At 40.7% G+C, this 15191-nt stretch overlaps 1 protein-coding gene across 1 annotated transcript in view; it reads left to right on the top strand.

Annotated features, from left to right (window-relative positions):
- The window catches only part of zcchc7 (zinc finger, CCHC domain containing 7), a 31373-nt gene extending 18559 nt beyond the window's left edge, over positions 1-12814 (top strand). Inside the window, exons 6-9 of the mRNA XM_010778060.1 lie at positions 1713-1748; positions 10984-11079; positions 11784-11901; positions 12034-12814. Coding sequence (XP_010776362.1) covers positions 1713-1748; positions 10984-11079; positions 11784-11901; positions 12034-12617 — 834 coding nt within the window. The 3' untranslated portion in view covers positions 12618-12814. The remainder of the gene's footprint in view (positions 1-1712; positions 1749-10983; positions 11080-11783; positions 11902-12033) is intronic.
- The last annotated feature ends 2377 nt before the right edge of the window (positions 12815-15191 follow it).

Genomic DNA, 15191 nt, shown 5'->3' with positions numbered 1-15191 from the left:
TTCCCCCCCTCTTTTTCCCCCTCCCTCTCCCCCACACTTTCTCTCAGTAATAATGAGTGACCAGGGGTCAGCACACGCCGCTGTTCACATTAATTGATACACTTCAGCAATTACAGCTTAGTTATGTCTCTGCCATGCTGCACATTCCAGATGTGGGCATGTGCTTGTGTTGGCATTCAAGGGTAAATCTAATGGCCATCAATGACAATTATCCCACCGCAACGTTCATTACCTTGCCCATTTACACTAATGCCGTAGAATGGTGAACCCTGTGTGCATGTAAGAGCTTGCCTGTGTCTCCCCCACCTCACGCTCTCTCTTCTTCGCCAGTCAGTCATGTTCTTTGCTCTGTGTAATGGGTGAGTAACCAGGTGAACACGAGAGGGAGAGGGGAGACCAGGACACACACCGCCCATTTTTCTCTCTTTCTCGCCCTCACTCTCTTCCCTTCTTTCTCCCCTCTTTCTATGGATCCTCATCTTCATCTTGTTCTTCCTCTCTCCTTTGCATATTGTTTTCAACAGTAAACAGAAGTGCAAAGTTGTCTGGCATTGTAATTACCCTTTTCTTGGAACGCATAACTTTTTTTCTTACACTCACAAATTACACTGTATGTGTTAGTGTGTGTGTGTGTTTGAGAGAGAAAGAGAGTCAGGTCTCCGTCCCCTGGGCCTTTCTGTGTCTCTCATTAAAGACAGACGGTTGACGGAGCGCGAGTGTGTCGCTCGCCTCGCCTGTCGCCCTCGACAACAACACACTACCCCAGCGGTCTGGAGGGAGCGAGCAAGCGGGAGGGAGCTGGTGGGGTGGGGGGGGTTGTTGAAGAAAAGAAAGCTAGATGAGAGGTGGAGAAGGATACAGCCATCCAAATTCATATTTGCCCATCTCTGTATTCAAATCTAAACCGCTCAGATTAAGCCAGAAATGCACTGCGTTCTTTACAGGCTTAAAGATCCGGATTTGAACAAACACTTTCAGCCAAATAGTCACTTTTTATTGTGACAAGAATTTGCACATCATGCAAATTTGTGTAAGAACTTGTTTAGTTTATGCAAGCACAAAAACTAAACATTCCTCACAGCACTGGCTTGAATCCCCCTTTCCTTCTCTCACCCGCTCTCTGTCTCTCTCACTCAGTAGGTGTGTAAGTAGATAAATCCTGTTGCCTGCGGCGACTGCGGCATTTTCAATTTCCCAGTGGGAAGTGGCGGCGGTTGGGAAAGGATGTCGGAACGCTTAAGGAACAGCGTGGCGAAGCCCCGGAGATAATGCTTTAGCCACACAGGGACAAAACAACTGACTGCCTTACTTACTGACTGTTTGACTGACTGAAGAGAGACACATGGAGGGAAACAGGCTGAGAAATCAGGGCGATAAAGCTTTAGTGAAAGACAGAAGAAGAGACCTGAGGAGCCAAACAAATGACACCATGGCCTGCTCTACAGTATTTCTTAAGGCCCTGCCTCTGTCCTTTCTTTGTCAATCAGCATCTCTGTAATATGTGTCTTATTCTGCCCTTAATATCCTATCCTATCTATATCTGTGTGTCTCATAAATATTTGATACAAATACATGCAGTTGGTTTTTATGACATTTTCATTCCCTCCCTTTTTTAAATCGGATTTATTCCTTTTTATGTGCTTCTCAAATGTGCGTATATCAGTCTGTATATTAAAGACCATATTAAGTGTGTTTTTCTTTTCTCTCCTCAGGCTTGTCCAGAGATCTGGAGACAGTATCACATCACAGTGAGTATTTGACCACAAAACCAATGCTGTCAGCAAACTCCACACTGGTGTTTTAAATCTGATCTGATCCCTTCCACATCTCTTTATGTTTTATGAAGCACAATGATAAAACAAAGTGAGGTCATAGTGCTGCTTTTCTTCGCTGTCAGAGAGAACAAGGCAGGTGGACAAAGGGCCTTTTGTAGATGGATCAAGGACCACTGACTAGACACCTGAAGTTGATTGGGAGTTTTTTTTTATACAGGAAGAACATAATAGTACATTCCTGTTGTACTCAAAGGTGTGTATTTAGAACGGCAAAGCGTCTGAAAAGGGAGGTGTTAAAAACTGTCTTGTGTTACACAGTTCCTTCAGCTTTTACCTTAAAGTCCCATAATAGATACATTCAAATGATGCACATGCTTTTTACATTTCATAACATTAACCCTATTACAATGGTAAAGTTAACTCCTTTAGATTGTACCATCAGTTTGCACCCTATCTGTGTCCAATTTTGCTAAATCCCTGTGGAGTTCTGCTCAGAGTCCCAATTAAAAGCAGAGAAATGTAAAAGAACAGGGTGGTGGAGGTGGAGGGGATGACTAAGCCAGCAGCACACCCGCCCTGCCCCTCACAGCCGGGGACACTTCTTGAATCTTTTTCAAGCAGAACCTGCTTCATCAGAATAGAAATATTTTAAATCTTACTGTAGTGATATGCTATAACCAATATTCATTTCTAAACTCTTCAAGGACCACACATTATTCACTCTGTGTTTTATTTTACAGTTTTTGGTCAACTTAAAGGAACCAAATTGAATTAGTGTGGTAGTGCATTAGTAGGTGTAAGCTGCATTTATCAAACAAAGCTCTTATAACACCAGAGTCTCGGGTGATTTCTCTCTCAATGTGCTTTCTTCAGTGTCTTTAAACGTCTACTATTAAAATCCGCCGAACAGTGATAGTGATTTGAGGAATGTGACCAGAACCAGATCATTTTTAATTTAGCATGTGGATGTTCCTAAAAGCCACCAGAAAAAAAGTATTTTCCATGAGCATGAGGGAAAGGTGTCACACGATCACTCAGAATCAATAAGTCAGTTGTCAATGGTATTGAACTCGCCCTGTAGCAGAGGAGTGAACCATGGCGGTAAAAATCTCTGAAGATTAAGGAAGTGCCCTGAGTGATGGGAACCTTTTACTTTATTTAGGTGTGTGTGTGTGTGTGTGTGTGTGTGTGTGTGTGTGTGTGTGTGTGTGTGTGTGTGTGTGTGTGTGTGTGTGTGTGTGGGGTCCGTTTATCTTCTGTGAGTGTATGTGTTGTCTGCCTGCACCTGGCCCTCAACTAACAAACTCCTCCAAACCACACAGTATAGACCACAAAGCCCTGGGGTATTTACTGAGAAAGTAAGATACTGACACACATGGACACACAAATACCCACACACACTTCTACAAATATATATAGAGAAGTAAATGGGGTAAAAAGCTATCCACACAACATTTGCATCTTGTCTGTGTCATATGGTTTTGAAGACATTTTTAAACAGAAGTAATATTTACACAGAACAATTTGCTTGGGGAAACAGGTTACCTTTGACAACTCTTTCTCAGTCTCTCTTTCACTCACCCACACAAATACATGCAGACATCCTGGTTTGACTTCTTTCTTTTGCATACAGCGTTACAGTGAGGGGTCTTTTTCCTCATACCCTATCAGCCTACCGCCTTCTGTCTTTGCCAGTACGATACATGCCAAATATCATTCACCCCAAAAAATGTTCTTTTTGATTATTGAATGCATTCTGCCATTTAATTGTTTATTCGTATGTTTTGTTGCACATATTAACTACCAGCCAGCATCATCGACTGATCTTGTTAGTGCCTTCCATCATTTCCCAGAACCCTCTCCACAAAACAAAAAGAACAGATGTGAACTTGGTATGAAGACGGGCGGGTGCATTGCATCATGCCTCTTCTGCTTTGAATTTTCCACTGGTTGTTGATTGTCAAAATGGAGACTGTAGCGAGAATGACTCTGTTACTCTGAGTGAGTGTTGCCAAGTAGGATATTAATTGTCGGTATTTTGGATAGCTCAAACGGTTTCTGTTCCTATAACAGCATTAGAGCAGCATTGAATATAAGACTGTGATGGCATGTTGACTAAATTCAACCAATCAATAACAGGAATACCAAAAATACTGACAGAGCAAATAAGGCTGGAGCCATCAAATATCTGTCAACAATCTTCTTTTCTTTCAATACATATTTTTGCCTATATGATCGAAATGTTCTAACGTCCAGGATGACATCTCCACATTGGGTGTGTCTAGCAAGCAGGCCAAAGCCAAAAGGTGTTTAGTTTACAACTAAATAAGACTGAGAAAAGCGGCAAATGATGAGGCTGAAACAAGCGAATAATTGGCATTTCTGCTTGACGAAAGGATTTAAAGAATTAATATATTACCGTAATTGTCAGTTCTGTCACATAGTGTATTTGAACTCCACCATAGTGGTTTTGTTTGAGAGATTTCTGACGTAGCATGGAAAGGCAAACAATCTATTTTACAATTACCAGCCCACAACAGAAAGTAGACCAGGAAAGAGTAGGAAAAACAGACATTGAAGTCAGGGAAAGGGAAAGAAAAGAAAAGAAAGGAGGAGTACAATGAAGTGTGAGTGGATGAATGGAAACGGTCAGTAAAGGCAGGAAGGTCAGAGCATGTTGAGCGAGCTGCTGTCCACACTCAGGCTGCCTCATTGCATGTAAAGATTATGCATAAATGTGTGCATTTGATCATACAACAGTTTTCCCTCCAGTTAGTATTTTCAGGACCCTGATGTACCGGTTAAGACAAGAGCGCCACCCTATGGCTGCTGCAGGAAGTGTAGGCTCTCACTTTAAATATCCTTCCTTCTTTTTCTTTTTTTTTAGCTCTGAATGTAGTTAGCAGGTTTAATTATGCCAGCTTTATGTGTAGTACTGGAGCAAAAAGAGACCATGGGGCAATGGATAAACACGATTTACCTACATGGAAGGAAAGTGCTCTGTAAGGAACAGATACAGAGAGGGGGAGACAACTAGAGAGGGGTGTTGTAAGATATTCAGGAGGGTGGGAGTTGAGACAGAGAGAGAAACGAGGAGGGGTGAGTGTATTAAAAAGGGTGAGACAGACGAGAGAGTGAATCTGAGCAGCTGATTGGTACAGGTATATCAGTGTGTGAGCATTGATTGGCCTCTCTTTGGATAGCAGGGGTGACACCTGTACGTGTGTGTGTTTATTGATCGGCACCTCTGCCCGTGGTGTGTGTGTGTGTGTGTGTGTGTGTGTGTGTGTGTGTGTGTGTGTGTGTGTGTGTGTGTGTGTGTGTGTGTGTGTGTGTGTGTGTGTGTGTGTGTGTGTGTGTGTGTGTGTGTGTGTGTGTGTGTGTGTGTGTGTGTGTGTGTGTGTGTGTGTGTATCGAGCGGATTCTCTCCTCACGGTGGTATCAGTGTGTGTATCGATCTTTTCCTCGGGAACAGGTGTGTGTGCGTGTGTCAGTGTCTCTTGGGGTGCCGATGAAAAACAGTGTGTGACCTTTCTGTTCACTATAGAAATTAAGCCGTTTTAACTCCTCTCCTTTTGGTGTCCCTCTATTTCACCTCACTGACCTTTTGTCTCCCTTTTCATTTAGTGTGTTTTATACCTTTTTTGTCTCACCGTCTTTCTCCAGAAGGTCCTTTTCTTTTCATGCTCGATTCACACATGTCTTTGTTGGCCCAAGGTTAGGAGGTTTTGCCCCTTTTCAATCCTAAATTTACATTTTAAAAAATAAATTGAAATGACTTTTTAACCAAGTGGAACGTTTCACTTCATCCATGTCAATTAAAAGCATCATTTGTTTTTAAAATATTTAAGATAACTCAAATGTGGTGAATTATTTTTCTTCAACTAGGATAAACAAGATACAACAAGACATAAATCCGATTTCACACCGTTCACAACTCTTACATACTCATCCCATTTTGTAAGATGTACCTCAGATAACAAAAATATGTTTACAATTTTTTACAAACTAATTTTAATGCCAAATCACACTACCTTTAAAAATGTTTTTATTTATATTCCAAGGGATAGATTTTCACTAAAGCTTGGCTACAGGGAATCAAAAATACCTGAAATACAAACTTGATCTTCAGAATAACATAATTAATATGTATAACTATTTATAGTTTTTGCATGTTTATATGTATTTATTGTAAACAGCACGTATTTGGCACAATAGTGTTTATACTAGAACACAAAACAACCTTGAATCACAGCACAATGTCCGAACAGCTCTGTTTTTTATATGGGGAAATTATATATCGTTTTAATGTTATTTGTTGAGTTAATAAGTAAGTCAGAGTGCATCTTTTCGAACCTTAAACCAGTCTCAGTATAGCAGTTGTAATTGACCACAGGTGAAGTTGCTGTAGGACGTTTTCAGCGTTCTGTGTTAGAGTGCCCTGCAGTGGTTAAACAGAGAACTGCAAAATGTCAGTTTCTCTTTCAATTTCATCCATTGGGGAGTTTTTATGCAGATACATGGCAACTGTGCATCTTTAGCGAGCTTGTATTTTGCTTTTAGCTGAGGGTCTTTTTTTTGTGGATTTAATCAAATGTATTTTGTTGTCCCTCTTCAACCAAAATAAATCACATACAGTAATGTATAAACATAATAAGTGAATTAAAAAATAACGCAACTCATTCATGGTGATTAAGAATGTGAGGTGTAAAAGAAAAGGTGTGGTTAAATTGTATTTTCCACACTGGTGAAGGGTAATCTTTGCAACACTAACCCGCCTCTCAAGGTTTTTCCTTAAGGCACTGCGTGTTGAATCCGTATCTAATGCATATTGCTTGAGCCTCACAAATTACCCATAATTCTAATAGTAAGGATAATACCGGTCTTAACTCTTCAGTTCTTTCTGCTGAACTTCAAATCCCAGGTTTAAGGTTCAACCTCTATTCCACTTCTCGTTCTGTCCTTCATTCTGTCTGGCTGACCTCTTTTCTTATTTCTCGTACAAGAAAGGGCTCAATTCAAACAGTGCTTTGTGAAAATCCTTTAAATCCACATCCATTCAGTGAGCTGTTTTTGCTGCCTCATCATTGTACAGTACAGACCTTTCACCCCCGCCATGCCAAAGACTCTGTCCTTTATTCTCCACAGACTGAGACTCTGAAGGCGCAGGAGGCAGGGGAGGGTACATTTGTAAAAGGAAATGTCTTTTGTACGTTTTAAATCTAATTCCATTAACATCGAGCAGCCATAAGGTCAAAGAAAGTTTTGCAGGGTTAAAGTCATTTGGGTGGTGCAGTTCATTAAGGAGAGGTGTAGAAAGACCATGGTACCTTATAGCAGTTATAGCTAATTGGTATGTAGCCTTTTTCTCTGACAGCCTTACTGCAACTCAAAATTAAAATCAGTACAGTTCATTCTTTAATGTCTCGAATGGAAAAGTTGGCTTGCTTCATTACATGAAAACGAACTCTTACTTATATATAATATTTAGATTTAATCGGTTTAAGCTTTACAACATCAGGTTATTCCCATGACAAATTAATGAATTGCTGATAAAAGTAATCATTACTTTTAGGTATCAGATAGTATTTTTAAAATGTTGGTTCAGGTGTCTTAAAAAACACTGCTATATGTACATATGTACAAAACCGCAGGAATGTACCCACAAATGCACACACACACACACACACACACACACACACACACACACACACACACACACACACAGGTGCAGCGTTATCAGAGGTCTTGCAGGCTTTGCAGGTCTTTGTGCCTTTCCGCTTAGCTGGATGGTGTCGATTTTGTGGAGTATGTGTGTGCCTGGAAGTGTGTTTTTGTGTGTGATTTGTTGGCTTAGATGTAAAATCAGGATTTAACATCCTGACCAGGGCACAGAAGTCCATCTGTATATAGTACATCCAAATCCCTGTCTCTCATGTACATTGGTGTTGTCTCTTTCTAATTGCTGGGGGAAAAAACTGAATAGCATGTTTCCATAAACACTGGCAACAATAGAAAAAAAGCCATTGAGCAGTGAGTCCTAAGCAAAGAAATCAAATAACTTAGACTGAGATTTGAATAGATTAGCTTGTATCCTCTGTTCCGCCTTCCACGGTGGGACCAGATTACCTCCAGTTGTTGCCCTAAAAGGGGGGTCTTCCTCAAGAGGTGGCAACCCAACTGCTGTTCCCTGCATCATATTATCATTACATTCCAGGAGCATTTCCCTCCTCTAAAGAGAAAATCAGGACTCCTCCTGATTGTCTTCAGACTGATTGACTGACTGACGGGAGGAGATAGGAAGAGCCTCTGGGAATTTGTGTATGTGTGTGTGTGTCCTCGCAGGGCGCGGGGTTAGGGCTTCGGTCTGAGTCTTTGTGAACTGGCAGACACAAAGGGGGTAGGAATCACATCTGGTTACTTGGAGGACCCCCCCCCTCTCTCTCTCTCTTCCTTTACCGTCTCCATAGCCTCCCTAACTGCACACCTCCACCTTAAAGTCTCTCCTGAGAATGACTGATTTCCTCTTCATGAGTGAGAGCAAACAATGTGAATAACTTCTTTATAATTTTGAACTGTTCAAATTCCCAAATGGACACGTGGATTAGAGGTTCTGTAATTGCTTCTTGTATATTCTCCTTGAGAAAATGTTCACCTTATAGCCGTTTCACAATTGTCTAATTAACCCTCCCTGTTAGCCTAATATGTACATACCGGCATGTTGCACACACAGGCACCACAAGGGTCTGTTTGTTTGTGTTGGTATGAGCCCAGTAGTCTGGTGTTGTGCTGTGAGGCTGTTTTCTATGATAAAGCATGCAGAGTTGGTCCCTTGTGGGTCCAGTAACATATGCAAACCTTTCTCCATTGCTGCAATAACATATGCAAAACAGCGCCGCTGGCCCCAGCCTCCACGCACCCACCACCCGTTACCGTTCGGATCCCACCCCCTCTCCTCTTACACACACACACACACACACACACACACACACACACACACACACACACACACACACACACACACACACACACACACATACAGACAGACACGCACACAAGCCTGTTTGCTTCTCGGATTGTATTTGATGACTGTGTGTGTGTGTTCCTTCAGATTGTAGTCTGTAACAGTCTGAGCTTTGTGTTGGCCAAAGGATTATCACAGCTTTGCCACCAGCAGCTAAGGCAAGGAGCAGAGGAGAGCAAGGCTTAGAGAGACACAGTGCATGTGTCGGGACAACTGTGGGAAATAAGGGTGTGTGGGTGTTTGACAGAGAGAGAGAGAGTGCGCTCATGTGTCAGTGTGTGCCTGCATGAGAGGCCACGGATGGCTGGTTGTGTGCGTCCACCTAGGGAAGCCCTTAGGACCTTCTCAAACACTCTTCTCAAACACTCTTCTATACACACACCCGCACACACACTAAATCGTTAGTCCTCATCCAACTTCAGTCTTCTTTTTTTCGGACTGGCAAAGTGTCTCTGAACAGCAGAAGAAGCAGAAGCTCTTCACGTGGTATCAGCAGGAAGTGGATCAGACTTGGATCTCTCCTGCTGTCTCGTCATCCACAGGACCGTTAATTAAACACACACCAGCGTTTTTAATGCTGCCTCAGATGCTGGGAATTGTATGTCTAGCAAGTTTATGAATGGAGAGATTAATGCCTTCTGGGAAAGTAAGCGACGTGGATATAAGTGAGGATTTGTATTGGATTGATTCTGGTTATATACAACATTATTTCTTTTCAAATTTAACTCATGATTTATTATCCAAACAAATCCTTATCGTGCACTACTATCATAATTCTGAGTGGACCACAATAAATGGATTGGATTTGTCAGGCTACATATTTTCATCGTGATCACAAAATATCCCCTCTAGGTTTTACTGAGAAAGACAAGCGAGTCAAAGCTAAACCTCAATGTACCATACTGACTTCCCTGCACAGCCAGACTCTCCTCTTCATTCCCATGAGAAAAAGAAAGACACCAAACTGATCTGATCCCACAGGCCCTGGCCCTGTTAGCAATTTAGATGCCCCCGATAGGAAGCGGCGGATGAAAACAGAGTGGGATGAAGGTTCATTCAGTTAATTAATATTGGATGAGGCAGACAACTCCTCACACGCATACAGACACACATTCGCGCCAGGTTTTCAGACCACTATCACAGGTTGATGGGAGAATAGGAGGCGATTTCATTTCTTCCTCTTCTTTTTTCCTCCCCTCTCTCTTGCTTTCATTCATTCTGCTGATGTGCTGGATCAGAGTATGTGGAGATAACGCAAGCCCAAGGTCAGTAAGGGAGAGAGAGAGGTAGACCTACAGCCAATTTACATGAAGGATGAATGGGAAGAGGGGTAGAAAAGGGTGAAGGGGGCTTGAGCCGGGTACTGTGATCTCCTTAGGGTGCACATGTGTGTTTGTTTGTGTGTGTGTGTGTGTGTGTGTGTGCGCGCGCGCGCGCTCGCAAGAGGTCTGTGATCTCCCGGCCTTTGTGATGGAGATGGGCCCGGCCGGCCTGACCCGATAATGACGCGACGCTCTAATAGCATTCATCCTTTCTGCCGCAAAACTACTCAAGCGGAAAAGAGAGAGAGACAGAAGGAGAGGAGGGGAACAAGGGAGAGAGGGAAGCAGGGAGGGAGGGGAGGTTGCTAAGCTATGTTTAAGAAATGACGTGGGGCACAAATAATTTGTAATCTTGGAATCAGGGGGAGAGAGGAAGGAGGGGGCACCTTAGTTAGGTGTGTGTGTGTGTGTGTGTGTGTGTGTGTGTGTGTGTGTGTGTGTGTGTGTGTGTGTGTGTGTGTGTGTGTGTGTGTGTGTGTGTGTGTGTGTGTGTGTGTGTGTGTGTGTGTGTGTGTGTGTCATTAGCAGTAAATACACTGTGCCTGTGTGTCTCCTCTCTCTCTCTTTATCAGTGTATATTTGCTGTGTGCGCTGGAGCATGGAAGGCTTTCAGAACACCGGCCCATAGGGGACGGGACCCTGTGTCCAACACACACAGATGGTTACTTATCATATAGGGTCATTACAGGCCTCTAACTATAGCCTAGTAATCACTGGTTTGTATCAGAACCCATATTCGCCGTACAATACACAGCAGCCTGTATCTGTAGAGAGCATGGGAATGAGAAGAGGGAGGTTAACCACCCCCTTATAAAATTATTTAATTTAATTTTAACAAACTCCTTTGATTTTCTCTGTGTAGACTGAGACACGCACTCCTTTGAAGCCGAAGGGAAAAGACCGGGGTCGGACTCCCGCCTACTGCTACAACTGCTCCAGGAGAGGGCACTTTGGACATGTGAGTATCTCGCTCTGTCTTGTTTGAACTGCCTTTCATTTAGTTTGTAGGCATGTTTTAGTTTGTATCATGGACAAGTTAAAGGCACATCATTTGGTTTAATTGCTTTACAAAACTTGTTTGATTCGTACTATACACCAGATTTTGAATTTCCTTATTTTAGTAGACCTTTTTTCCCCCCCTTCCTTTTTTACGGTGTGCATATCGGGCTCAATTTCTAGAGATTTGTCATACAGTAGGATTTTATCTTCTAGATTGTGAAAGAAAATGGTAAAATCTTTGTCACTGTCAGCACCGATTTTACTAGGTGTTTTGGTTATTTTGTCAGGCTTCATCTCTCGTATTACATGATTTATTTTTTCAACACAAATGTCCACCGAGTTTGCATTTCTTTAAATCTTTAACTCCTACAATTATGTTATTGTCAAATTGTTTTCAAAAATTGGCATCCTGGAAATGCTGAGGAATCAAATCGCCACCATTAAAGGTGATAGATAAAGCTAGCTCCATTGGTTTTGTTTGAATTCCATTACACACTCTACAGAATAACCGTAGTGTTACCATAGGGATAATCTAATTTTGGCCTAAAATCCATATCATCTTTGTAGTTTCAATTTCCATTTGAATATGATGCCACAAATATATTTTACGTATTTGAATGAGATATTTGTGTTTGTACATTCGGTCATGTGTGGTTTCCTCAGGTGTGTACACGAAAAAGGATGTTCAACGGAACGTATCCCAGCACACCGTTTATCAACTACTACGACACTAAGAAGGAGATCAAAAGTAGAGGAAAGTGGATATTATCGAAGGTTGAAGGTAATTCACACACAGAAACACAAAGACACCTTTTCACTTAAATTAAGTCATCATTTTTCTCTTTCCTGTGGTCTTGAGTTGTATTTAGATACATAATAAATTCATGCTTTTTTCTTTTTGTTCTTTTGGCAGAGCTGGAAAAAAATGGCCTTTTAACTAACAGTTCTCAGACCCCTTTCACTCCAGGACCGCCAAACAAGAGACAGAAGTTCAGCCATCACGAAAGCAACAAACAGACCCACCATACACCTCGCCAAAGCCCGAGCAACCACAAACCAGGCCATATCTTTTTCAATGACGATGACTTTCAGGCTCCAGCACCCAAAGCAAGAAGGAACAATAGGCCCAAACAACAGGAAGGCACTGAGAAACCATGGAAACCCAAGAGACCGGTCCCCACTTCGATAAAACCTCGTCCACCCAAAAAAATAATTTTGAATGAAACGGATGACTTTCCCAGAGGAGGAGGCAAAAGAGGAGATACAGAGAAGAAGGGGAAGAAGGGGAAGAAGTTGGGGAAAAAGAATAATGTTCCTGAAAAGCTACCAAAATTCCGCCCTCATTGGCTTGAAACTGAAGAGATGCAGGGGTCAGCGTCAAAGCAAGAGAAAGGAAAGAGGAACAAGAGGAACCGATACCGGAAGAACTCTGATGCTTCACAGTACCCAACGGATGAGAACCTGTTTACCATCAAACAGAGGAAACGCCATAGATAGCACCAGTGTGTGTGACGGCAGTGATCTTCATGACCAGTTCATCGTGTGTGGTCAGGACATTTCAGGAGTCTCAGGCATTTTGTTAGACTGCCAGTGCTGCTCTTGAGGGTTCATAGGCCTGTTTAATGGAAGACCTTTTCAAATGTCACAGTAAGAAGAGCAGAGTTGTAATTAATAAAATGAGTAATGAATATTTTGATCTGCTTTAGTTTTCATGTCCTGGTACTGTGCATGTTGACTCACTTTCACACTAATGAGCACACTTGAGCAGAACAGAGCCATTGTTGTTGTGATAGTCAGGTTTCTATTTGAACATTTAAACAGTTTTTTCTTTCTTGAATCTTTCCTCATACTGAGAAACAGTCCTAATACATCATTATAGTGTCATCATAATACAATATTGATTAATTGAACAACAACATTGGCTGAAAACATAAAATCTTAAAGATGTTTTTGATTCATTTCAATTAAATTCAGGGGCCTGTGAAGCGTACATACGCATTTATATCAACTTTTGAAAAACAACAAAAATGTGGTTTGACATTTTCTTTTTAAATGGGATTGGTTGATGTTTTTATTTTTGCATTGATGATATTTGATCCTTGACCATTGAATTGATACATTGAATAGTCTAGAAAGATATATGCAGTATAACCAGAAGGGATGATCATGACAAGCAAAGCTTTCCTTAAAAGTTGGAGCTGTATTTTTATAAAAAAAGGTATTTTCTGTTTGATTCTGGAGTTGCTTTTTCACAGTTTCTCCTTGTGGTTAGTGTGAATAACAACCTTTATCAAACAGTGGCCTCATTTTAACAACTAATTCATTGTTTTAATGTATCTGGAGACCGACAAGTAAGAAACCAGGTAGGAGTTCATAAGATCAGTTTTTTTTAAAGGGAAAGTTCATTATTTTCCTGCTATGTTTCAATCAGCTCATTGCAGCTCAGCCGTGGAGGACACCCTCAATGTTTAAATCTCACCCCGTTGAAAGCACAAGCCTATGACCAGATGCAGTCCTTTTTATATGCGACGAAGCGGTTGGCATGTGTACAGTAGACCGTTAGAAAGATAATAATCCTCCCAACAACAAGTTATTTTGATTATCTTGGCTAACTGGGTCATGATTTCTGAAACAGAAATTGCTGTTAGTTATTTAAAAAAACAAAAAACTGTTGCTGTTAAGAGCACCACAAACCAGATGCCATCTAGTACCAATATATTTTAGAAAAAGGCAGACATTTAAATCTCCAACACTGTACAACTAACCCCAAAACAATCTAGAGTGATTCATAGCACTACACTTTTTATTGTAGGTGAATTGTCCATTTTGGGCAATTACTGTCTTCAAAACAAACCAAACATTCAGTTGCATCAACGTATCAATTATCATTAGATTGCTTAATAAGTAATGGTTGAAATTGATCTATGGATGTCATACTTATCATGTTCTCCAATTTCTTTGTTCACATTAATTTCTGCTTATTACATATTGAATGAATAACAGACTCTGCTCTTTGAAGGAAAGAAGGATCATCTCATAGTGCCTCAGCTCTGAACACTTGAAGTTGTGTGCATTTTGAACCAAAGAATGGGAAGGTTTGTTTTAAATAGTCTTTGAAATGTTCTTTTTTTTTACTCAATGACTGAGATGCCTTGTTCTAGTAAGTGAGATTTAAAATATGTGGACATACTGTAAATACCTAAATAACACTTGTTTAATGCCGATCTGCAGAAAGTTGTCTCATCAGTTATTTTGTGAAACAAGGCTACCTGAAGTTTTGTGTATTGATACAACTTGAATCAGCTCTGGCATATGAGTTCTGTGATTCAGAAGATAAATCATGTAAGGCTTTATCTAAGAACTGTTCACATGGTTTATTCAGTAACTGTATAATAATTGCTCACAATTCTTTTGTTATGTAATTTGTGGTGATGACATAAAAAATGGCTCCAATCCCTAAATGTCTCTTTTTTTTTCTCCACCAGATGTGCAACGTATTGCAATATCAGGTATTTTTCTTATGTATATTAGTAGATCCCACATTTGTTTGTTTGTTTTTAGCCTTTATTTAACCAGGTGAAAGCCCCTTGAGATCAAAAGATGTCTTTTTCAAGGGTGACCTACAATTTTAAAAGATGGTCAAAAAAGATGAAGAGAGACACACATTATCTCAATTCTTTTTAAACTGTATAGAGAAGATGATAATACATGTTTTCATTCAGAGGCTTGAAATTGTAAAAACAAAAATACTGCCTTGGAGGACCGAGATTATGACCATTTAAAATATGGATATTTTTTTTATTTTACAGTTTTGGATAAAAGTAGAGGAAGATGAGCTCACATGTATAATTCCTTCATATTTTAACTGTCATTTTTTTTTTTTTAAACGTGGAGACAGTGGACAATATTCAAAGGTAATTGAGATTTCTAAATTCAAATCCGGATTTTTCATTTATGCAATAGAAAAAGTAAAACTCATGTATTTTTCTAACATTTGAAAAAGAACTCTCGCAGTGAGAGCCGCTTTACAATACAACTTTTGTGTACTATTTTAAATACTACTTTGCTACT

This window comes from Notothenia coriiceps, unplaced genomic scaffold (assembly GCF_000735185.1).
Source record: "Notothenia coriiceps isolate Sejong01 unplaced genomic scaffold, NC01 NC01_scaffold00018996, whole genome shotgun sequence".
In the NCBI taxonomy this organism is placed as follows: domain Eukaryota; kingdom Metazoa; phylum Chordata; class Actinopteri; order Perciformes; family Nototheniidae; genus Notothenia; species Notothenia coriiceps.
Note: the sequence above shows the minus strand (reverse complement) of the source record. Positions and strands in the feature narration are given on the sequence as shown.